Consider the following 25,889-nt stretch of genomic DNA (forward strand, 5'->3'; position numbering starts at 1 on the left):
AGGATACACCACACCGTGCCTCAGCCATTCACGTTTCCATGCTCTCGCAGGCCAGAAGGACCCAAGGTGAATGGTGAGCTATCTTTAATTTGGAGATCGATGACCGAGGAATCTCACACAAAGAGCCCAGTATGAGTTTACTAGTCACAGGCAAGCCTCAGGTTTTCCCCTTGTTCCTGAGCCATATCCCTGCATGACCTTGAGAAAATCAGTTAGCCTCCCCAAAGAGGGTGCTTCTGGGTGTCTCCTGAGCTTTACTGATGTTAGCAAAGCTCAACAATGGCCGCATTTTTTATTTAAAGGCAGGAATAGGGTGAATGAGACAGGCTTCTTTTGTGACTACAGAGCTCTCTTTGCCATCCCGGTTGTGAACCTCACTTCATGAACGCGTGCTTCAGGCTCACACTGAACACTTACTTTATGAAAAGGAGAATATTTTACAAAATGGTCTCATTTATTCTTAACCAAGAACAGCTATTAACCCTCTGGGGGTTAAATCAAACTTCTTAGCTCCAAAACACAACTCAAGTAGAAGCACTATAATTTTCATTTTTTTCTCCAGATTCAGAATCCTGAATTTTTTTTTTTAAAGAAAAGTGTACATTCATTTTCTCTGAAAATGACAATTTGTGCTCCAGATTTCCAGCTCTGTGATAAAATTGGATTCTTTGAAGAGGCTTAGAAACTAATTTGAAAAACCTAAGGCCCATCAGTAAATGACAGAGAGTCCTTTGGGTACCACTTCCTGCTCCCTAGTTGAAGGAACCACAATATTTTGTTCAAAACAAAATCTTCCATTATCCTCGATGTCCATCATTAGGCAATCCAGATTACATACTTTTTGCCTATGAAAACTTCACTAATTCTGACCAGTTAAGTGGGAAGTTGATTTTCAGTCACTGTAAAATCTAATGGAGAATTCTTAGAGAAATGTATTTTTATGTTTTTTAAATATATATTCTAATACTTATAATTAGCACTAAAACACTAAAAAATATTTTCTGACACATGCAAAAAGATTTCTTCTCACTCCCGTTCCTCCCAATTTTGATTTATATTTTGTTTAGTTGTTTTTAATTTTTGAAATAAAGTAAAATACAGAACAGTCTGAAGAATAGTAAACTATACTATACCCATAGTCCATTAGCATTTTATTATATTTGCTTTTGATCTTTTTTTAAATTAAAAAAAGTAAAACATTTCAGATAAAATTGAAGTCCTCCTTGTTCCCCAATCTCTGTGTTGTTCCATTCCCAGAGGTCATTGAATTTAAGATGTATTCTTAAAATATTGTTAATATGTTAATATGCCTACTTAGGTATCAGAGGGCAGTATGTGCTAGTGTATGTGTGTGTTTTAAATGTACACAAGGGACATTTTACTCTATGGATTTCTTTGTATATATCCTGTGACAAATTGCTTTTCTCTTTCAACATTGACTTATCTATGAACATCTGTGTTAGTGAATGAGTCTTGTTTGTATGTATTATCTATTGATGTGACCTACTTGGAATTACTTACATCATTTTAGTTGGTTTCTGTTTGCTTTGGTTTTTCCATTTTGTTTGCTTTTTCCCCCCTTCTTCTCTTCTTCTTTTTTAAATATTTATTTATTTTTGAGAGAGAGAGTGAGCGAGCGTGCACACAAGCAGCAGAGGGACAGGGAGAGAGAGGGAGACACAGAATCCGAAGCAGGATCCAGGCTCCGAGCTGTCAGCACAGAGCCCAACGTGGGGCTTGAACCGATTAATCGGTTCAGCGTGGTGCTTAATCGATTAAGCCACCAGGCACCCACCTCTTGTCTTGTTTGGTGGGATGGTCAAGTTATCTCCCTTTCTTCTTTCCTCCCCTACTTTGAAAGTTAATGAATTCTGTGTCTAGCTCTTTAGTAGGTGCCTTTACAGTGTTGTTACTTTAAAATATATACTAAGGTTCATTTCTGTTCTCTTTCTAAGCAGGCGAGGAATTTAGCACGTCTTGTTTCTACTGCAAACAACCATCTTCGGCCTCCCAAGTTCCCTGTTGTCTGGAGTTCCAGTCCTGCCTGTTTGTTCTGAAATGCAAAAGAGCAGTTATTATTGTTTGCATATTCTGTGCCAGTTTTCTCTTTCTTTTCGTACCATTGCTCTTGAATGTTACCTGTCACTGTGGCTTCCTGATCTTTCTTGCCAGTCTTTCTTGCACCAGTGCTTTTGGTGAGGGTCAGTTATTTCTGTTGGGCTTGGGATGTATAACAAATGCTTTTACGTTCCCCTCACTCTAGAATGGTCATTGATCTGTGGGTAGGATTCTGCTGTGGCGGTTTTCCCTCTGAACACTGTGAAGGTGGATCTCATTGTCTTCTAGCCCCTGTTGCTTCCCGGAAGTTTGAGGCCATCCTGCAGCCAGTCTGAATGTGTGGTTTTTCATTTTGAGATAATCTGCCTTCTCTGATTTGCAGAATTTCTCCCAATGTTCTGTAGTTTCACTACAGTGTATTTGAAATTGTTCTTACTTACCCTGCTTATGACTCATTGTGGTTTTTACTTAGTCTAATTCTTTCAGTTCTGGAAAATTCCTATCAATTGTCTCTTTATTGCCTCCTTTCAAATTTCTCTATCCCATTCTTCTGGAATTTTGACCAGACATATACCGAAGCGTCCCCTTTCTTTCCTCCATGTCTCCTAGCATCTTGTTTATACCTTGTTGTTGTTTTTTTTTAATGTTTATTTTTGAAAGAGCACAAGCGGGGGCAGGGGCAGAGAGAGGGCAGACAGAGGATATGAAGTGGGCTCTGCGCTGACACGCTGATGGCAGCAAGCCTGATGCAGGACTCGAACTCACAAACCACGAGATCATGACCTAAGCTGAAGTTGGACACTCAACCGACTGAGCCACCCACGCACCCCTCTTGTCCATATTCTTAATTTCTTTATTTCTCTGGGTCTGTTTGGTCTTATTTTTCCAACTCTCAGTTTGCTAATACTCTTTGCAGTTTTTTTTTTTAATTTAAATGAGCATATTTTCATTTTTTGGATTTCTACTTAGTTGTTTTTCAAATTCAGTTCTTGTTTCAGAAGCTCCTGTTCTTAGATTAGGGATTTGTGTGTTTCCCCTTTGTGACAAGAGTACTACTTTAGAAATGTTTTCAGGTGTTTTGTTTTTCTATCCCAAAAGTGTTTGCACCCACAGTGCAGTGTGATTGGCAGGGCTTCTAGGAAAGGGGAGAGGAAACACCCCCTAGTTTTTAAAAAGACATTAGTCAGCTTTAGTCATCAAGTCAGATTCTGTTTGAACCCACAACAGGGAAGTAAGCTTGAAGTCCAGGCTCCTTCACATCTAGAGAAGTTATTTTTATCACCCGTAAGGTCTAAGCGATAAGCCAGCATCAGAAAGCAGGAAGTTATTCTGTAGGGAGGGTGAAAGCCCCAAAGCCATCACTTCAAGGCTTTGGGTAGATGTGGGGCCAGCCACAGGGTCAGCCACGGGCCCAGCCATGTGGGCGTGCCGCCTGCACAGCCACACAGGGCCCTGTGCTTAGAAGGGCCTGGTACTTGGTTTAGATGTTCTGCCATCACCATCTTGAATTTCCTAATAAGTTTTGAACACAGGGCCCTTATTCCTTTTGCATCGGGTTCCAAAAATTATATGGCTGGTGCTGGTACTAAGGGAAGTCCTAGGAGACAGGAGGAGGAAGCAGAAGAAAAACTGACCTTCATTGATCTTAGGACATTGTGGGTAGAAGAGGCAGGAGAGACAGTGAGCGAGACACATGGGTTCCACTTCCTCTCTGGCCCAGGAAGGAGGATATTATTTGACTTGAGAGGAGCATCAGAGGTGGAGGCCTTTTATCTCATTTAATGCTTTGGAGTAAGGAAGGAAAATTCAGTCCCCTACCTCCAAAACTCAGATAGTAAAGCAATCTGAAGGAGACTTTAAAATAAAAAAAGTTTTACAATTTTTCAAGAGTATGGCTCCGTAGGATTGTAAATTTACTCCCACTGTACTCAGGTGAACAGAGAAAATGTAATTTAAAGAAATTTTCCACCCTTCACATTTCATGAAGGGTTCCCATCTATATAGAAGTAGGAAGAAGAATCTAAATTCTAAGTTGAATCCAGTAAACCTGGCCCAGTGCAGTATCTCTTTAGGCCTAATTTTTGTTCTTGATTTCAACATGCCCGGGTGCTCAGATTTCCCCGTTTTCCCATCACTCTCCCAGGTGGTGAGTGGTGATCCCGAAGGATGTAGGGAACATGTGGCTGTGCACTGGACCTTGAAGGATGGAAACCACTTCCTGAGGGTGGTGAATCGGCAAGACCGGAACCTCGGTCCCTGATGACGCCACGAAGATGCTGTCTTAGCCCTGGATGGTCTCCGTCCTCTGCAGTTCTTGCAGGTGAGAGAGAAATGTGTTCCTGTTTGGTTAAGTGGTGATTATTTTAAACTTTCTCTTATAGTCAGACACACTTCATTCTAACTGTTACAGATACTTAGGCCGATTCAGTTTTTTTGCTGTTACAAGCTATGCTCCAGCTAGCATAGTGGTCCAAACATCTCTGCGTATCAGTCTGAGAAATGTTAGAATGTGTTCCCAGAAGTCGAATTAGCAATGAAAAGATTCACACACATTTTTTATTGTTCTGTGAAATACCTCGCCTAACTTGGGAGGGCATTCTTAGGGAGGATCTTCCTGGGTGATGAACAAATGGGGTGGGAATACGCGGATGGGAGGTGTGGTGCTGGCAGTGGTTGACGTGATATCCGTGTCGAGCGGAAACTGTCGTTCCCTTGGTGAATCAAAGTCAAAATTATAAAGGATAACCCCAAAAAATAGTTGTGTGTCAAGCCTGTCAGGTAGTTACTGTCAAGACTTTCATTTTAATTAAACTATAGAGCAGTAGACCCCTTCCCCCCGCCACCCCCCCCCAAAAAGAGCTACTATGCTGAGTCAATTATCTTCCATGATTTTAGTTCACTCTGGATTACTGGGAGGTCATTGTTAGTAGATTATGTAAATCTAGTTTTTTTTCAAACTGCAGCAAAAAAGCCCTATTGGAAAAGGTAGATTTTTAAAATTTCTCCACGTGTTCAGATTCAGTTGGTCAGGGGTGAGGCCCAGAACCACACTTTTGAACTGACACACAACTTTGAGAAGCACTTATCCAGATACTTGAAAGATTTTTTTCAGCTATTGGCTGAAATCCCGTCCGTCAGTAAATCTTAGTGCCTACTGGTCCTCAGTCCTTCCAGAGCCGCTGACCAGAGATGGGCATAGAGGTGCTACAGACATTGGAAGTTCTGGTCCTTTCCATCAGCTGATTGACATTTTGTGGCTCTGGATTTAAAGTAATGACCACGCTTATGAATAATGGATACGATATTTTAGGAATTATTTAATGTATTTTTTATTCCTCCTAAATCAAGATGCCATATGGGTCCTCATCCTTTTAATCAATGAATTTCAGTGCTTCAGGGGCTGGGTAGTCACTGGCTACAACACCAAAGTCATTGCTCAGCTTTGACTGTCAAATGAAGCTTTTTATGTATTGTGTCCCCAGGGAGCAAGTGCTGTTGAAAGTTAGCTCCGTCAAGAGAGAAAAGGAATTTCTATATTTCTAAAGCTCCCTTTATATATCATTTATTTCTAGTCTTACTGGCTTCTCAGTAGAGAATGAGATCTATAAAATCTCTCCTTTCCATATTTTCTTGAGGTTTTGTTTGCAGTCATGTACGTGATTGATTTTTATGTGTCTTTCCTTCAGCGGATGTCAAATTCTTGAGCAATTAAAACAAGTGACTTGATTGTAATATTCAGTCTTTGTCTGTGTTTATTTATCTTCTGGATCTCACTGGTTTGAAAAAAGTATATTAAAATCTTCTCCCATTACTGTATTTTATCTGTTTCTTTAAAATTTTTGCAATCAAATTGTACCCTAAGATTTAAAAAACAAAACAACAAATTCAACAACAACATCTCTTACTCCCCCCACCCCCAGATTCTTACTCCCCAGAGGCAAGCACTTTCCTCTCTGCTTTATCTTCCTCCATATTGCAAAATCACATGTAACCTTGACTTTTAAATTTTAAATATTACCTATTGGCTTTTTACCCTGGGAAATGAGTTTGGGGAGAAATGGAGATAAATACCTATATTCAGTCTGCCACACGTACAATCTTAGAGGAGGGTTTTGGAAAATGAGAAACAAAGGCAAGTGGTGAGACATATGGACCCTGGTTCCTCTTCTGCAGGTTCCAAACCCCAGTTGGCAGGGAAGAGGGTAGTGAGTATTAGAATTAACAAGATATACTCAAAAATATTTATTGAGGGGGCGCCTGGGTGGCTCAGTCGGTTAAGCGGCCAACTTCGGCTCAGGTCACGATCTCACGGTCCGTGAGTTCGAGCCCCGCGTCGAGCTCTGTGCTGACAGCTCAGAGCCTGGAGCCTGTTTCGGATTCTGTGTCTCCCCCTCTCTGACCCTCCCCCATTCATGCTCTGTCTCTCTCTGTCTCAAAAATAAAATAAATGTTAAAAAAATTAAAAAAAATATTGAGTACGGACTGTTGTAGTAAAATGCCACCATGAGCTTGCATTGTTTTGAGAGAGCCAGACAATAAGCAAATATGTAAAATGCATATCCAATGGTTAAAAACAAAAAATGCTATGGAGAAGACAAAGCAAGGAGACGGACAGCACAAAGAGGCGGGGCGGGGGTGGGCTTGTGGTGTTTTTTGTTTTTGTTTTGTTTTGTTTTACCAGGTTAGATAGAAGGCCTGAGAAGGCAGTATCTGCATAAACCCCTGAAGTGGGTGAGGGAACTGCCTAAGGGTGTTCCAAGAAGAGCCAAGTGAAGGAAGGGCAGAGGGAGGAAATGAGGTTGGTGAGGTAACAGAGGGGCCCATTGGCAGGAAATGGTGAGAGTAGATTGGGTAGGACCTTGTACGGACTTTGGCTTTTACTATGAGGTGGAAATTTCTGGAGACTTTTGAATAGTGGAGTGACCTAATTTGACTTTGGATTAAAGGGATCATTCTGGCCGTTGTATTGAGAATAGGCTGGAGGGAGGCAGAATGTGGTGGAAGGAGTCCAGCCAGGTGACTAATGCTGATCCAAGCACAGGTAAGAGTGAGTTAGAGCAGAGTTACGGCAGTGAAGACAGAAATGTGAGTTCTGGATTTTGAGGATAGAGCCAGTAAGATTGCCAATGATGAACTTTGGCAATCTGAGAGGAAGAGACCAGGCATTCTGGCCAGAGGAGCAGGAAGGAGAGAATTGCTACTCTGTGTGTTGAGGAAGTTTGTAGAACGAGTGGGTTTGAGGTGGAAAGACCAGAATTGAGTTGTGGACAGGTCAGGTTGGGGATGCCTGTTGGTTATCCAGATGAGACTGCGGACTAGGCAGTTGGATATTGGAATCCAGAGCCTGTGGGAGAGGTTGGGACTTATGATGACATTTGGGACTCTTAGCAGAGGTGGTACGTCAAGCCAGGAGACTAGATGTCACCGTGGGAATGAGTATAAAGGAGAAGACAGGAGAAGAGAAGAATAGGCCTAAGGCCTGAGCCCTGGGTCACTCCCCAGTTAGGGGTGGGGGGAGGAGTCAGAGAAGAGTGGATAATGAAGTTAGAGGAAGACCAGGAGTTTTAGGGAGCCAAAAAGAAAGTAATTCAAGGAGAAAACCCTGTCAGCTGTCCAGTCCTGCTTGATTCGGGACATAGGATGAGAACTGAGAATTGGCCACTAGGTTGGGCAACATGGAGGTGACCAGTGGACTTGAAAGGAGTAGTTTCAGTGGAGTGGTGGCAGGGGGGAAGGAGGGGAACCATGGACGAAATCATATTGGTGCAGTCTTGACTCACAGAATGTAGCACATGCCTGTGGAGTCAGAGAACACAACTAGGAGAATGTGTCCCTGCATAGGGAGCACAGGAACGCTCAGGGAACGAATGGACCGGAAAGTATGAGAGATGAGCAAGCACGACTCGCGGCCAGAGGATAGATACCTCAAGGATAACAGTCTCTAGCAGTGGGTGTTAGCACAGTGTCCAGAAGAATCAGGTGGGATCGGGTCCCTACAATGGTCAGCAGGTTCATGGGTCCAGGGAGAAGATCAGCCCAGTCTCCTCATGGACGACATCTGAGAAGTCCACTCTGCCACCAAAAACATGCCCCTCCCCTCCCCTCCCCGGCCCTCCCTGGCCCTCCCCTGCCCTCCTCTCCCTAGCTGGTCTTGAGAGCTTTCTGCATCACCTGCATCAGGGAGATTTCCGGTTTGTACTTTGACCCCGGAGTGCGTTGTTGGTTCCCTTGCCCCGACTACCAGTGTTAGCTCTTAGGTGTCGCCTGCACCGGCACGGGCAGTGTCTTGTAGTTCCACAGCGCTGCAGCTGTTTGAGGACTTTTGCCTTTTTTCCCAGTCCAAGCCAAAGGCTACTGCAGCCGAGGAGAATTATGGGTACTCTAAGGGTAGAGGGGAAATGAGGGCAAAGTGGGTTTCCCAAGGGCTGGGTGCGGTGTGCAGAATCACGTGTTCACAAGTGGCCTGTGGGCAGGCGAGGGCCAGGGGGAAGCTTCCTGGTGGAATTTAAGGTGCCAGCGCCTGAGGGAGGGGGTCATCCAGAATCATCTTGGGCCCCACCTCCATCTTTCCCAAGAGCCTGGCATGTCACCACGTTCCACCTTAGAATCGGGGCTGTCATGTTACGTGGCATCTGGATTTGCACGAATCTGCTATCCCTGCTTTCCTCCCAAACTTCAGTCCTGCCAGGTTGCTGTAAGGATCAGGGATAACGTATCTAAAGTAGCAGGCGTATCGAGGTCCCGAAGAAATGCTTGCTATCACTAACAGAAATAATGAGAATTGCATTAATCTAAGCCAGTAGTTTTCACAGATTTTCTCAGAAGTCCATGGTTAAAAAAAGGGAAATTTAATTTAGACCACCGGTTTTCAAATCTGGCCATGCTCAGAATATTCTCTGAGGCTTGTTAAAAACACATACCCTGTTGTCAGTACTCAACGTTCTGATTCGCTAGCTTTGGGGTAGGGAGTGGGCATCCATCCGTGTAGTTTAAAAAGTTCCACGGGTGATCCTAGCCCCAGTTGTATATTAAAATAACTGGGGAGCTATGAAAATGACAGGTACGAGGGCCGCGATGTGGACCGACTGAGTCAGAATCTCTGGGCTGATGGGCTCTACTGTCTCAAAGGCTCTCCGTGGATTTTAACATGCCGTTAGAAGTTCTGAACTTCGGTTTGTATCGTCGTCTGAGCTACTTGTCAGAAACCCAGGCGCACCGGTGCCCACTGGTGCCAGATTGCCTTGGGTGGAGGCCCGGGGGTCTTAAGCCTAGCAAACTACCCAGGCTCTGATGCAGAAACGGTGTTAAGATTCTCCAATTTGGTTGCACGTTGGAATCCCCTCGGATAATTTAAAAGGTGCTGACAGCTTGGTCTCACTCCCCAGTTACTGTGATTGAATTGGGATGGGGTGTGGCCTGCTCATTAAAACATTTTAAAGCTTTCTAAGTGATTCTAAAATCCAGCAAATACTTGAGAGCCAGCGGTCCCCAGATCAGTAGCATCAGCATTATCTTCTGGGAACCTATAAGGAACGCAGATTCTTGGGCCTCCTCCCAGACCTACTGAGTCAGGAACTCTGGGCGCGGAGCCCAGTGATCTGTATTTTAACAAGTGCTCCTGGTGCACACTGAGGTTTGAGAACCAGGGGACCAGAGCTTGCCGATTAGCACAGATCACTTAGTGAGGACTAATGGGTCAGGTTAGCTGCTTGGCACGTCAGTGCAAGGGGCTTGGCCCCATCGGGTTCAGCGGAGACAGTGGGAAAGGCTGCCAGCTGCAGCCCTGGAAGAGCGAAGCTCCCCTCCAGGGAGGTCAGCCTCTGGGACACGTGGGGAACCGAGCAGCTCTGAGGTCAGCCCTGCACACACCGCCCTTCCTCCGTTGAAAAGCCAGGATCTATGGAAAGAGAGCCTAGCTACCCCCCCACCCCCATCCCCACCCCGGGGTAACCCTGGGGGCTCTTAACAGCTGCTGCGAGCTTTGGTGAGAATGAACCTGAGCCCCCAGGTGCAGGGATTGTTAAAATTCAGCTTCCCGGGCCCTGCACCAGCAGGTTCTGCTTCTGTGGATCTGGGCATTTCCCACAAGTACCCACGATGATGCCGATACTTCAGTCGGCGTGTGACGGTGTGTAAGGCAAACTGAGCACGCTGTTTGTCGTCTTGATGCTTGGTGAGACCAACTTATGAGACCTGCAGCTTTTAGCCCTGGCTTGGATTCCGAAGGGTTGGGCTCCTCCCTGGATGTATGGGTAGCAGAGCCAGGTCACTGGGTGAAGTCACTGGCCAAGCCCAGGGCCCGGTTCCAAAGCTTAACTTTTGAGGTCAGTGAGAAGCTTCTTTGGTTCTAGGGCCCCCGGCCCCATCACTGCAGTGCAGTCTGGCTTCGCACTGTCACTCTGGTCCTCCCTTCCCTGTCCGCTCCCCTGGCTTAGGAAATTCTGCTGTGTGACAAATCCAGTTTGCGCTACCTGACCCTAATTGCTCGGGACTGGGGGCACATCACAAGTGGCCTCAGGCAACAGGTTGAAGAGAGTCCCCTGGAAAAGAGAAATCCGAAACGCTGCACACGATTTGGCCTCTAGACGGTGCTAGCTTTTTAGAAAACAAGGCTGTTTATGTAACAGATTGGCAGTTTGAGCGGCTGTGTAAATGTCATTCTTTAAAAATAAAGATGAAACTCTCAGTTAACTCAAACAGGAACAAATTAAAAAGTAGACCGAAACATCTATTTCGTGAATACAATTCATCCGCTGTCTTTGGTACTTCAAAATGATACCCTTTCTCTAAGTGCTAAGCGGCACCCTCCCACTGGCTTTAGCTAGGCAGTGACAAAACAACAGATCAACTCCCTCCCTCCAGTGAAGAAGAAAAACCCAGCCAGTCAGCACAGGCTTCATGTGACTCATCTACCTGGAGACTGAATCCTTCCTATGCAGCCAAACCTGTAAGCCGAGCAAGCTAGTGAAGCAGGACTGAGGTGTTGAGTTTATCCCCCTAAATATATTGAGGAAGTTTTGTATTGAGAGTCTCAATTGTTCTTTAACCCAAAAGATGATGATTTTTTTTTTTTCTGGGGAGCTCATCAGGAGTGTCCTTGAAGTATCAATTTTCAGCCGTTTTAAGGGTATGTCTGTAGCACATAAGGCTACCTGATTTCGAGGGCTTTGTGTCTCGTTTGCTAATGTGAGAATCCCAAGCTTAGCTTCAAAATGGAGTCACTTGGGAAGCTTTTAAAAATCCCACGGCTCAGGCACATACCCTAAACCAATTAAGTAAGGATCTGGAGGTGGGACCCAGTCAACAGTACTTTTTAAATTTTTAAAAAATGTTTTTATTTATTTTTGAGAGAGAGAGAGAGAGAGAGAGAGAGAGAGAGAGAATGGGGAGTGGCAGAGAGGTTCGTAGCTGAACCATATCCAGTCATATGGCTGCATTTAATTAACCATTTTCTGATTTTTAGACGCCTGTATTGTTTTGCTTTCTGTTATAATAATCAACGCTTTGATGAATGTCTGTAGATAATCCCATGTGCCGTGAGATTATGACCTGAGCCAAATTTGGATGCTTAACCGACTGAACCACCCAGGCGCCCCAACAGTACTTTTTAAAACTCCTTAGGTGATCATGTGAAGCCATCCCTTTGGTTCCTTCACTCTCTGTTTCCACCTGTTTTCCTGCAGTTCAGACCCTAGTCCCTGGGGCTCGGGTGCAGGGCCCGAGATCCAGTATTCACACTGCTTTCTTCTGATTTCTCTCTCTGAGTTCTACTCTTGCAGACTGATCCCAGGTGGGCCCATCTTTAGTATCTTATGCCCATCATCTCATGGGGCGCCTGGGTGGCTCAGTTGGTTGGGCGTCCGACTTTGGCTCAGGTCACGATCTCACGGTCCATGAGTTCGAGCCCCGTGTCGGGCTCTGTGCTGACAGCTCAGAGCCTGGAGCCGGTTTCAGATTCTGTGTCTCCCTCTCTCTCTGTTCCTCCCCAGTTCATGCTCTGTCTCTCTCTGTCTCAAAAATAAATAAAAGTTAAAAAAAAATTTTTAAAAAATTATGCCCATCATCTCAGATCGCTACCCTTGACCTCAGGCTTGAGGCCCTAGCCATGCAGTAATTGACTGGTGGATGTGAAAGAGAACTCATAGATTGTTTAGTATGTTGGTTCCAAAATATCAGCCCAGAGAGTAACTCTTCTGAATAAGAATAACCCAGGGAGCCTGTTAAATTATATACTAGGCTCAACCCCAGAGGGTCACATTCTGTAGGTCTGGAGAATGACCGGGAAAGCTGTATTTTAACAAGTGAAACCTCCCATACGTAAAGGTAAGAGAATCTCAGAAGGGATGTGACTTGTTCATTGTCTCTTGGCTTGTCAGGAAAAGAGACAGGATTAGAATTGGGTGTCCCGACTTCTGTGAAAAGAAGTCATGCTATGGCTAAATATAATTTTTGTATTTCCACACACACACACACACACACACACACACACACACACACACACACACATAAAACCCCCAATGAATTTAATTTCCAGTCCTTACTGGTCAGATATTAGGGAAAGAGCAAAGCATTCCTGAAAGTCATATCTGGTTTCCAGGCCCTGCTTAGCCTCACATTAACTGTGAGGTTTGGGGTAAGTGTTTTCCTCTCCCTGAGCCTGTGTCTTCATCTTTCCAACAGAGTACTGCTGGTCTCCTAGGGTTTGGGGAGAATTAAATGATACACCGTTTATAAAGAGCTGAGTGTAGAACCTGGCGGCTGAGTAAAGCCTCAAAACCGGTTGCTACTGTTTCTATTATTATTACTATTTATGTTGTTCAGCACCTGTCTGGCTCTGTGATATGAGGGAAGGAGAGCCAAAATGATTGCCCAGGAGGGACCCACCATGTTCTTTTAGTCTGGTGATGCTGGAGGCCCTCATCCAACTCAGCATGTTAGGGAAAAAAAAAAGACCTGCAGGCACCTGAAATTTTGTTAGCTACGTTTTTGTGGTTACACATGAAATACACATCATTGTGGAAGGCACTTGAAACGTTTAGAATCGTTGGAAAATATTGCCTTCGGTCTTTACACTCAGAGCATTATCATATTGTATGTAGGATTTTGTATTTTTACTTTGAAATTAACGATGATGGTAGCACTTTTCTGTCATTAAGTTTTTGACTCTGTCACTTTCATAGCTGAACCGTATCCAGTCATATGGCTGCATTTAATTAACCATTTTCTGATTTTTAGACGCTGTATTGTTTTGCTTTCTGTTACAATAATTAACGCTTTGATGAATGTCTGTAGATAAGTCTTTTATGAAGTTTCTGATGATTCTTTCAGCATAAAGACCTGCAGTGAAGAGTTTGGTGTTAAAGGATATGTGCTTTTATTTGTTTTTTTAAAGTTTATTTATTTTGAGAGAGAGGGAGAGAATGTGCACATGGGAGGGAGGGGCAGTGAGAGAGGGAGAGAGAGAATCCCAGGCAGGCTCCATATTCAGTGTGGAGCCTGACACGGGGCTCAATCTCACGACTGTGAGATCATGACCTGAGCCAAAATCGAATCAAATGCTCAAGGGACTGAGCCACCCAGGCGCCCCAAGAATATGTGCTTTTAAAGATTCTTGCTAAGTAGTTGCCAGATCACCTTTTGGAAAGTTGTGCCGGCTTGTGCCCCAGAAGCCGGTGGTGTAACCAACTTTGAGTATTTTAACCTAATTCCACAGGTTAAAAAAAAAACTTATTTTGGTGCACTTAAAGACATTTATTAGTAATGCTGGATTTTTACATATTTATTAATCATGTGTAGTTTGTTCCCTGAGAACTATCTGTTAACTTGGTCTTTTTTTTCTCTTGGAATTTAATGTTTTCTCAATCTGTTTGCACAAGCATTTATATATATAGGTGACGGGTAATTCTGGAAACCTCTTTTCACAGATCTTTCAACCAACTATAGTGCAGTTTGTGTGCACATCTGTCTGTTGTCATAAAGGCTTACCCACTAAGGGAAATACCACACACGTTGTGTAGGACTTGGGATGGTTAACTCAGAGCTGCTAGAGCCCCACGTTCCCTTAGGTGGGGGCTCGATGGAATGGTGGGGTTTGGAGTTACATGGACCTGAGTCCGCATCCCGGTTTTGCCCCTTACAGGTTTCATGGGCATGATTTTCCTCCTTAATCTTTCTGAGTCTCACCTTCCTCTTCCATGAAATGGAACTTCTTACAGCTAGTTTGCAGGGGATGTGTGAGGAATCAGAGAAATGGTGCTTATATAAACAGCCTGATGCACACATCAGGGTCAGGCACCAGCAGTGGAGGCAAGGATACCAAGGTATTGAGGGCCCCGACCCAGGACTGTCACCCCAAGGATTGGTGGCCTGCCGTGGCACGGTGGCTTTGGCCCTGTGGAGCCATGCCAGTTGTACGAGTGGTAGGGGTTTAGTGGAGAGCCTTGGGCACAGGGATCTCTTAAAGGACCCAGAGCCGAAGATGAGGAAAGCCGTGCATGCTATGGGACTAATTTTGAGAGACTGTTCGGAGGTTCCTGAAATGAGAGCAGGGAGAGGATTTTGCAGTGGGCTAGAGCCAGAGAAGTATTGTTTTCTGTTGCTGTTGTGACCCCGCTTTAACAACATGCTGTGCTCTATTGATAACAGATGGGGAAATGGTGCAGGGACTTGCTCAGGATCACATGGCCCATCGCTTTCAGACACAGGTCTCCTGACTCACCAGTTACTGTTCTTGGCCATCTTGTCACCAAGGGGATTTTTCTGAGTCAGCAGATTTTTACATTTGGTGCTCATGGTACTGTATTAACTACTTGAATTTCTTGGAACTGGATCCAGACACCAAGGACAGGATGAGGGGAAGGGCCACTCAGCCACCTAGCCATGTCCCTTACATCTGGCTCAGTCGGGGAAGGGAGCATGGGGCACTTCAGCGAAGGACGGGGGACCCAGGCTCTACTTCTTGGAGCCCTGTGGGACAAGTCTAAAGAGATCTTGTTTCTGCAGGGTAGGTGCTGGACACGGGCTGGGTCAGTACCACCCCTCGGCGGTGGGGTGCGGGTGCCCCTGGGGTCACTGCGTTCTGCCCCTCTGTTTTCCACCCCCGCTGGCCTGGTGGATACAGGAAGCACGTGAAGTTGAGGGGACCCTTCAGACAATTTGAGCCAAGACGCTTTGCTGAGTTGCATTGGTGGTTATTTTTATTTGCTAAATCCGACAACCCTATGAGCCATTAAGGATCTGCTTTAACGGAATCTTTTTGTTTAGCTGTCTGTGTTTAATTGATCAAATTCACAGGTTAATTGACTCAGGGCTTCCTTTCACTTTGTATTATAGACTTCAATCACGACGCTCGTCATCGAGGTATTTCTTATGCTTCTGATTTGTTTTGATTATGGCACTGAGCTCTCCAGTAAAAACAGGCAGAGAGGGGTGTTTTCTTCTGAGAGCTGTTCTCGTTTTAGTTGTGGGTTGAAGGGAGTGGGGGTGACTGCCTGTGGCTGGCCATGGCCTTTGAAGGTCAGAAGCAGGAGGGGGCTGTGGACACCCTTCTCCCTCATACACATGGCCTCCTGTCATGTCTTCGTGCACAGGAGTGGATGCCACCTCATGCATAGGTGGCGGAGTGGGCGAGGGAGTGGGCGAGTGAAAGGAGGGGGTGGGCGAGGCAGCCTGGGGCCAGCATGCTGTGCTAGACCCACTGCTCGCTGGGCCAGGCCAGCCTGTTTGGCGTTCACCGGGGTAACCTGTTGCCAGGAGAACAGCAGTAACTTCCCCATGACAACACTGGAGCGAGGTCCCTGGCATTGCAGACAGGGCCAGAAAAGTCTGGCGCTCCAGTAGGCCTGCTGTTAATGAGCATGCATTTGCTCTGCAATCATTTCCGGAAGGGTGGAGGGGGCAGAGGGCACTCACCAGCTTCCCATCCTCTCCAGCTATCAGCTCCTTGACGACCCTGCCTTTTCTGTCCATCCGCACACCCCGGACTGCCTGTTTTTACAGTTGCTTGTTTTGAGCTGGTTCCGTGCTTGCTTGCTTTCTTTCTTTTTTTTTTTTTTTTTAATTTGTAGAAGGTCTGAATATTGAATCCGGAAAGCTCCTTTAGAAATGGAAGATTTAGAGCCTGCCTGGGACTTACCCCATGCGGACGGTCTTTAACTGTCCCCTTGAATCACCTGTGCAAGAATCAATTCCCATTTCCTAAATTTGACTGAACCCGCCTGACATCACATTGCTGTGTCATACTTGCTGTAACTGTCCTGAGATTCAAATTTAGAGCCCCTGAATTACGAGACCTCATGTTGCCTGCTTCACTTCTGTTTCTAAGTGTTTAAGCCTGGACAGTAAATCTAGTCCTTTCCTCCCCCTAAAAGGTCAGCAGAGCAGACAAGCATTCCAGGTAGGATTTAAGGAATTCAAGAGGGCTTTGAAAGCAAAAAAGTTTTCCCTGGTTTGCCTGGAATTCTACCTTTTTTGTAAAGCATCATTTGGAGCTTTATAATGACATAATCTCTCTTGGGAAGGTATTTCTGATCAGGTGTAAAATCTGGAAGTGATGGGGAATCCCAGCAGGTAAAGCAGGAGGGTTCCTCCCATCCCACTGCATTGTGGTTATGTCTAGAGCAGCCCTGCTCCAAGTCCCGGAGGAAGTTAATGGCATTTCTTGAATAAAAGGGTCTCCTTTGGGAAGCATTCGTGTTTAAATCAAGTCGGTCAGGTCTTTTTTCTGCAGGCCTTATCAGAGACTTAAATATTTAAATGCATAGTGTGAATGTCCCTATTATGCTGTAGTCCTCGAACTTGTTTGACCAAAAGCAGCATGTTTTCTTCCACGGAGCAGAAGGCCTGTTGCTCAGTGGATTGAATTTGGGAAATTAATTCAGAGCCGAATGGGGAGGTCACAGAGCAAGATCTTGTTCTGTCACTGTCAGCTGTTCAGAAAATGTTAGCGATTTCTTGCTGTCTCTTTTACTTTTTGTAAATATTTATTGAGAGAGAGAGAGTGAGCGAGCAGGGGAGGGGCAGAGAGAGAGAGAGAGAGAGAGGGAGACCGAGCGAGCAGGGGAGGGGCAGAGAGAGAGAGAGGGAGGGAGGGAGGGAGACCGAGTGAACAAAGGAGGGGCAGAGAGAGAGAAAGAGAGAGAGAGACCGAGCGAGCAGGGGAGGGGCAGAGAGAGGGAGGGAGGGAGAGAGAGACCGAGCGACCAGGGGAGGGCAGAGAGAGAGAGAGAATCCCAAGCAGGCTCCCCACTCCAGTGTGGAGCCTGATGTGGGGATCCATCCCACCACGAGATTATGACCTGAGCTGAAACCGAAAGTCAGACTCTTAACTGACTGAGCCACCCAGGCACCCCTCGCTATCTTTTTTAGATTATATTATTTGCTGATTCTTAAGAAAATTGAAATCATTTTTTTTTAAAGGCTTAGTTTTTTTAAATTTGTAAGCGGAGAGTAGTAGCAACCTGTTTCGTAAAGTTATTCTGGGGATCGAAGGAGGCAGCCTAGATGAAGCAGTGGCCACCAAGCTCGTGACCGGTGTCACAAGGCCCAACAGGGAGCTGAAAAGACTAACATTGAACCCGGTTTCCTGCTGTCACGAGACAGATTGTGAACAAAGGACAATATACTGCCCATCTCAGAAATAATGATACTGCCATGGGTCAGGTGCCAGATACATAGCGTCTTAGTGCCTAGTGGGGGCTTGATGTGCTTCCTGAATACCTACGTGGACGAACCCCGAAGGCAGTGGGGTCCACATGAGGATGACCCCTGCTGTCGTTACAGTGGCCCAGAGGTTATGGAAATTTCTTTCTGCCTCATGTAACGGTCTGAGGTGGCTGGGCCATCTAGGGTGAGTAGACTGCTCTCTGCCTCAGGAAGTCATCCAGAGACCCAGACGGGCTGGTGTTCTCTGCTCTCCTCCGTCTCTGAACACAGGGCTGCTACAGCTGTCTCTCTTTCCCACCAGCAGGGGAGGCAGGAAGACCAGAATAAATGGCTTTGTTAGTAAGATGGGGGGTGGGAGGGAGGGGAAAGTGGGTGATGGGCACTGAGGAGGGCACCGGTTGGGACGAGCACTGGGTGTGGTACGGAAACCAATCTGACAATGAATTTCACATTTAAAAAAAAAAAGAAGATTGTGTGGACCAGAACTTAGTCACGTGGTTAAGCCACACAGTCACATACTCAGATACAAAGAAGGCGGGGGGTTAGGCTCTAGTTGGCCAACCATGTGCTTAGCTAAAATCTGGGGTGCAGTAAAGAGGAAGAAATTAATGGTGGACATTGAGGTCCTTAGCATCTTTGCTGCAAAGACCTGCCTCAGTTGTACACCCAGGTCTAGGAAGGAAAGGTGCCGTCGGTAAACACGGATCCTGCGATGTCGGGTTGGCGTTTTTTCTTCCATTTAGGGGTTCTGCCTGGAGAAATGTAGACAAGCTGGAGTGTTCTCGCGGGACTTCAGGACAGTCAGGATTGAGATGGGACTCCAAAGTATACGAGAAGTCCTTGGAGTAAATAAGTGTATTTAACTTGGAAAAGAGAATATTTAAAGATAATAAGAGATCTGTCTTTAAAGTGCTAGAAGGACATGAGGATTTTCGAGTTGAAGAATGGTTGGGGTCATTCTGTGTGACTTCAAGAGGTGAAAGCCAGGGGCTCACACTTCAGTCCCCCAGTCGCCCCCCACCTCCCGCCCCCTTGCACCAGGCTACAAGCCAGCCAGTTTGAATGTGCTTGAGCTCCTGGAATAAATGGCATTTCTCCATCACGTCTAAGTCTTTGCCCAGGTGTTCCCCCTTTCCAGAACACTCTTCCCCACTGTCTCTTTTCCCACCCAGACTTTCCTCTGAGGAGTTCCTGTTTATCCTTCAGATCTCACCTGAGACTTTCTAAGTATCAGGAAGCCGTGCCTCACACCCCAGTCTGTGTCCAGTGCCTGCCTTCTGTGTCCCCGCAGCTCCCCCCCCCACTCCTCATTATCACTTGTCATGCACGCTCATAACTGTGTAACGCGTGGGCTTTACTGCTGACCAGCTCCCACCCAGGTGCAGGTTTGAGGGGTTTTCCTGCCACTGAATCACTTCTCTGGATCCTACTTTCTATCTGTCAAGAATCCCACCTTCTATTTCAAGGGGCGTGTCCTTGAATAATAAGCGTCCTGAGCTGTTGCAAAGGGGGGTGAGGGAAGTTCTGCGATTGGATTCAGTTCACCCCCCCCCCCGACCTCAAATTGATGTACACCTGGAACCTTAGAATAGGCCTTCTTTGGAAATAGTCTTTACAGGTGTAATTAGTTACATTAAGATGAAGTCATCCTGGATCGGATGAGTTTTAAATCTAATGGCTGGTGTTTTTACAAGAAGAGGAAAGGACACGGATAAACCTAGAGAATAAGACCATGTGAAGTCGGAGGCAGAGATTAGGGTTGTGCCACCACAAGCCAAGAAACGTCTGGGGCCTCTGGAGGCTGGAAGAGGTAGGGAAGAATCCTAAGAGCCCTCAGAGGGATGAGGGCTTGCTCGCAACGTGACTCTGGACTTGTAGACTATAGACCTGGAGGAGAATACATTTTTGTTGTTCCAAGCTGCACTGTTTGTGTTAGTCAGTTGACCTTCGCTCTAGGAAGCAAATGCAGAAGACGGTCCAGGGCAACAAGGCAGCCCCCTTTGTGCCAGACCGTCTCAGGCTGTTGTGCGGGAGCGGTCAGTAGAGCGTCCTAACCGCACAGCAGTGGGGGGAACAGCTGATGTGACGTTCAGTCCTGGCTCGGATGGCAGCCGATGGTCTGTAGACGTTGGCTTGGCTCCCCACCCCCCCCCCCCCGCCCCGGCCCCTCTCTGGTGCCGTTGGTGGGTGACGACGAAACGTTTCTCACTATCGATGCCACTTCTTTCCCCGGATGATCCCGAGTCTGGTCCTTCTTCTCAGCAAGCTCCACCCTCCCCCCAGGCGTCAGCTTCCACCCCGTGGCCACCGTGCTTTTCCCGCCCAGGCGGGGGGGGGGGGGTGGTCACACATAGTCCCCCGGGACCTGAACCCGGATCTTTCTCTTCCCCGTCCACTGTCAAAGCGTGGTCCCTGGAGCAGCAGTGTCACCTAGGAAGGTTCTCGTGGTGCAGAGACTCCCCCCAGGCCTGCGGGGTCAGAAACCCTGGGTGGGTGCCGGCGGCAGCCTGTGTCTACACCGGCCCGCCGGGGGGTTCTGATGTGCCCCAAAGCTTGGTGATTCTCCACCTTCCCGGCCTGAGACCCAGACTCCTGATTTCTGGGAGCCTTTCTTCTCTGGGCAGAATCCAGACATGAATCAAAATGATTTGTCTTTCAAAACTTTTTTTTCTGTGGGCTTCTGGAGCCTATGCCGGACATCACAAAAGTGAGTTCTAACCGTTTCTGTCTATTAGCGTTTCTGCTGAAATAATTCCCATGTTCATCAAAGATACGTGAAAACCTTTGGTCGACCCGGGGGAAGGTGCTGTTCAAGGAAGTGTGGAAAACAAAAGCACAAAGATGAATATTTCACCACATTCCTTTACTCCCCTGTATCTCCGTCTAGACCATAAGCCCTCAGAGGGCAGGGACTGTTTCAATCTGCTTCATCGCTGGATTAGCAGCACCTAGCCACTTGTTGAAAAGATGCAAAAACTAATAAATTATAAAGGTTGCGAGCTCCCATCTCTGGAGACGCTTAAGCACAGGGAAGATGCGGGGATGTTACAGAGGAGGTTTTTGTATCAGGGAGGTGGTCAGACTAGATGAACTTTAAAGTTCTCTCTGACCCCTCAGTGCTATAATCCCCTGTGATGGGACTCTGCAGAGAGAGAGAAGGAGGGGCTGGCCACAGTGTCTGGCACGTTCTTACTGGTAAATGTTTATGGCCTTTGGACTTCCTCACCGAGGGTGGGGTAGGTGGGGTTACGGTGACTCTTACAGGCTCCTGGACACCACTTAGTCCCAGGACAGATTGTGAGGTACTAGAAATACCTATTGGGAAGCATTTTACCATTCAGAGGTATCTTTTTTTAGCTGTCACGTTTATAAATTTGGAGAGTTACTCTGACTGCAACGTTGAAATGTTGATTTCTAGACACAAGACGAAAAAGCAAAGACCCTCAGTGGGAAAAGGGGAACTTCACACACAAGTGCAGAGGTCCCTGGCTGGCTTTATGAACACCTGGCATCAAGGACCCATCTGGAATGTGGCTGCTGGAAGGGACTTCAGAGAGCTTTTGGTTTACAGTCAAGGAGACAGGCCTATGGAGATGGAAAACTTCTTGACCCCACACAGCTGTTCAATATATTTATTGGGGGAAATGAGAAAGGCTCAGGCCACTTCTTTAAGTGTTAAAGCTATAGCTTGGCAAAAGGCAAGAGTTGAGAATCGTATTCGTCATCGTAAGCCTCTGTAACAAAACGTTGTCCTCCCCGGGGGCGCTCGGCACCCCCTCACGCACGGTGGCAGCCGGAGCTTACGGGAAGCAGGCAGGAACTGCACGCTGTCAGCCTGCTGCTTGTAGCCTCGGAGCTGCTTGTCAGACTCCTGTCCTAAAAGAATAATAATAGGAGACGCTCTTACTGGATGATGATGTTTGCTCCCCACGTGCCAGGCGCTGGTCTGACACTTTGTATCCTCACAGTGGTCCGGTGCGATAGAGCTACTCACCGTCATCCTCCTTTCACAGATGAGAAAACTGAGGCACAGAAAGGTTAAGAATCTCCTCCCAGGTCCCACAGCCAAAGATAGAGCAGGATTCCAACCCGACGTCACAGTGACGCCCCTGTAAATTACTTCTTGACATACGTAGTCTCATTTGGTTTCAGGATTCAGGAGGCTTCATCTTTCTTGCGACCCAGGGCTTGGCTTCTCTGGGTGTCCCGCTTCACGGGGGCTGATCTGCCAGTGGATCAGGGTGTGGGGCAGAGCCCCGGTGTACTTGTCCGCAGAGGTGAGCAGGGGGGAGGCAGAAGGGCAGAAGGGCAGGTGAGGTTCCCTGGATGCCACCCAGTGCCGTCTGTTTTGCTGTGATGTTCTGAGGTGTGAACACCTCCCCCTGCTGCCAGTTACTGGGTAGAGTGGGTTCCTCTCTGGCTTTACTCGACTGGAACCCCTGGCAGAGGCGTGGCCCCCTCATTCTTTAGGGGCCCTGGCGTCATCTGGGCTGCCTTGGAGTCTCTGGGGGAGGCCTGAAGAGATCTTTGTTTCCTTGCCCCAGCCTTCTCAAGCTGCAAGGGGTGAGGCCGTCTTGGGCTTCCGGTTAATTCTGTGGAGTGTGACTTGTTGGCCCGGGAGTAGCAGCGTCCACGGCTCTTCCCAGCCACAGGCCACATGTCCAGAAAACCGTATGCGCTGGGCTATGTGAGCATTATGTTGACGACAGCGATGAGTGGGGAGAGAGCAGACAGCCCTCCAGCATGCCTTCGGCGTGAGTCATGTGCGCACAGAGGCTTTCCTCTTCCTGCTTTCCTTTTGTCCAGATCCCTCTGAAAGGCCAGGCTCGTCATGTGATTTCAGTGGGCGGGGTTTCACTTGAACAGGGCAACATGAAACACTTGATTCCATTGGGCTTTGGGCACAGGTTTCATTGATGACGGCCGTCAGGTGCACTAGGAGGAAAACGGTAGGGGGAAATTGGGCCCAGTCAGGGAACCACATCTTGTCTGTGGGTCACATGTCTCACGGGGTAGCTGCTTGTGCACAAGTCCAGGGGACACCACCGGCATTGACTTCAAGGTGGAGGGTGCCCCCTGGAGTGCTGCAGTGTGGTAACACCGATCACACCTTTAGTCAGTGAGTTTGAAGGCCCCGTCCATCTAGTGTCTCAAAACACAAAGCTCAGATAGATTTGAGACCCTTCCTTCTCTTTCATCGCTCGTACCTCCTGATTCTGCACCCAATTCCATTGTGGGTTCCCCTTCCCTCTCTCAGTAACAAGCAGTTCTCAGGCACCGGCTGGGTACCCAGCTGGGTATTTAGCTCAGTCCTGATACTACCTACCTGGAGAGGGAGTACGATCCCACAGGCTAAGTGCTCAGTCCTGCAAGACTGTCTCCCCTACAATTCAGATACCAGTCACAAGCCCAGCTTCTGCGCTTCTGACCAGCTGACTGTAGATTGGAGGTTCCAGTGACCTACTCCTTGGGTTCAGTTAGTTTGCTAGAGAGGCTCACAGAGCTCAGAGAAACATTTTACTTACTAGATTCTAGGTTTATCATAAAAAGTTGTAACTCAGGAACAGTCAGATGGAGGAGGCCAAGAGGACATGGTATGGGGAAGGGGTGAGGAGCTTCTGAGCCCTCTCTGAGCAAGCCAGGCTCCCCAGGTCCCAGATTCAGCAGCAGCCCAGAAGCTCTCTGAACCCCATCCTTTTGGGTTTTCATGGAGAGTTCATTACACGGGCATGAATGATGAAGTCATCGGCCTTTGCCAGTTGATTCAGCCTTCAGCCCCTCTTTCCTCTGCAGAGGCCCAGGAAGGGACTAAAAGGTCCAGCCTTCTAATCACAGGCTCGATTCTCCTGGCAGCCGGCCCCATCCTTAGGTGTGGTCCAAAAGTCACTTCATTAACACAGCAAAAGACACCTTTAGGCCTCTCATCATTTAGGAAAAAATTTTAAGGGCTTTAGGGACTCTGTGCCAGGAACAGGGATGAAGACCAAATATCTATTTTGTTAAAAGGTAAACTGAAGCATATTAAACATCTTGAGTTTATTTGAACACAGATTGATTTGGATCAGGCAGTGCCGAACCAAGAGTGATTAGGAGTGTTTCACCAACAGGAGTTTGGGGAACATGAGGAAGAAAATTAAGGTAACAGAAAAATGTAAGAAAGTTCATTGATTGGCTGTAGCTTAGAGTTTAGTTAGCTGTTCATGATTGGTTGCTTTTAGCATTTTGATTTTATAACTTTGAGGCATTTAGAGGCTTAGGTTTTGGTTTGCTTTTCATGTAGGCTGCCATGGCCTGAGAGAATTATTGGTCTACTGTCCCTGTTTAATTAAACACTTTCCCTCTTTTGGCCATCCTCTCATCCATGAGAGATTGACCAAAAAGTTGGTATGGGCGCCACTCTCCAGTCACCGTGAGAGTTAAGTGGCTCTCGTGTCCTTGTGACACTCCTAAGTTGTGAGGGCAGATCTGTGGAAGAATTGTTTTTCATCTTGTTCATTTGGTTGCTTACCCTTTTTCTATTTCTCCACACTCAGAGAGACCATGTGATATACTGCGGATGGCTGTGAACATGCATTTAGGACCTTGGAGAGAACCTGGTGCTCCAGGGAGACTCCAGTGATGACTGTTGGGAGGCTGGTACCAAGAGCCTGAAGTTTCCTCCTTAGCCAGGGCCTCCATGAACCACCCAGCTGATATCAAATAAATCAAAGAATGTACACGGGGTGGGGGTCATCAACCTGTTTTAACCAAGTGACTTGTTAATTTCTTGTATGTGTTGCAGTACCGGAGGTAATGGTCCAGGTACAACAATGATCCAGCTTCCTGTTTGTTCATCCAGTAAGTAACATAAAGCAATTCTGTTATCCAAAACCACCTTGGGGCACCTGGGTGACCAACTCGGTTGCTCAGTTGGTTAAGCTTCCCACTGTTGATTTCGGCTCAGGTCATGATCTCCTGGTTCTTGGGATCGAGCCCCGCATCAGGCTCCCCACAGACAGAGCGGAGCCTGCTTGGGACTCTCTCTCCCTCTCCTCCTCTGCCCCTCCCCCACTTGTGTGCGTGCTCTCTCTCTCTCTCTCCCTCTCTCTGTCAAAATAAATAAATAAACATTAAAAAAAAACCCACTTTAGCAAGAGTGTTTGGGGACTTTGGTTGTACAGCTGTGGACTCAGCAGTAGATTCAGTGACAGTTGCCAGAATGAAGGAGTGTTGCCTTCCTGTGCGTTAACACAGAGAGGAAGCAAGGAGCAAAAAGGCGAAAGGAGTAAAAGTTTCATATTGGGGTTGAAAATCTTGATTCATGACCTTGGGAGAGCTGTCTGTCTCAAGATGTTGTCTAATTCTGGGAAGGAACCTCCCTAGTTAATTTTAATTTAAGATCTCCAGCTGGTATGCAGATCCAAGAGTCTGAATGAGTCCCTTTCATTTGGGGGATGGGACCCAAGGTTCAAATCCGTAAAGTATGGCTGCTGTCGGGTTGTGGGGAGAGCCTGAGGTATGGTCCCTTATAAGGCTCTTCAAGGGCAGCTTCTATGATCCAAATCAGAAGGGTGGGAGAAACGGGATATTTTATATATATATACACGTATATATATATATATATACGCGTATATATACATATATATACGTGTATATATATGTATATATATACACATACATACACACACACACACACACACACACACACACACACACTGAACAGGAGTCGAATCTGATATCTATAGGTTGTGTTATAATCCTCTACTGAAACAGTGTTTGTTATACATCACCCTCATTTCTTTAAAAAAATTTTTTTTAATGTTTCTTTTTGAGAGAGAGAGAGAGACAGACAGAGTGTGAGTGGGGGAGGGACAGTGAGAGAGGGAGACACAGAATCTGAAACAGGCTCCAGGTTCCGAGCTGTCAGCACAGAGCCTGACGTGGGACTCGAACTCACAAACTGTTGGATCGTGAACTGAGCCGAAGTTGGGCACTTAAATGACTGAGCCACCCAGGCGCCCCTATTTCTAATAAAGATAATTACAGTAAGACTAATTTGTTTGCATAATAAATCTAATCTTATTAAAGTTGGCCTGATTACTTACATAAGTGCAGCAAGAATAGCGATTGACCATATTAGACCTTTTAAAAATCTGCTTTTCTGGAACTTTTCACAGGGAGTCTTAGAT

At 46.7% G+C, this 25,889-nt stretch overlaps 1 protein-coding gene across 3 annotated transcripts in view; it reads left to right on the plus strand.

Moving 5' to 3' along the window:
- Positions 1 to 25,889, plus strand: part of GLIS3 (GLIS family zinc finger 3) — a 544,141-nt gene that overhangs the window by 36,831 nt on the left and 481,421 nt on the right. For 2 of the 3 annotated variants that reach the window (XM_042964562.1, XM_042964563.1), the window contains one exon: positions 4,202 to 4,378. In XM_042964562.1, coding sequence (XP_042820496.1) covers positions 4,318 to 4,378 — 61 coding nt within the window. In that variant the 5' untranslated portion in view covers positions 4,202 to 4,317. Of the gene's footprint in view, positions 1 to 4,201; positions 4,379 to 25,889 lie in introns of those variants that run through there. The other variant, XM_042964561.1, reaches the window with a different exon arrangement.

The sequence above is a fragment of the Panthera tigris genome, chromosome D4 (assembly GCF_018350195.1).
Source record: "Panthera tigris isolate Pti1 chromosome D4, P.tigris_Pti1_mat1.1, whole genome shotgun sequence".
Lineage (NCBI taxonomy): Eukaryota > Metazoa > Chordata > Mammalia > Carnivora > Felidae > Panthera > Panthera tigris.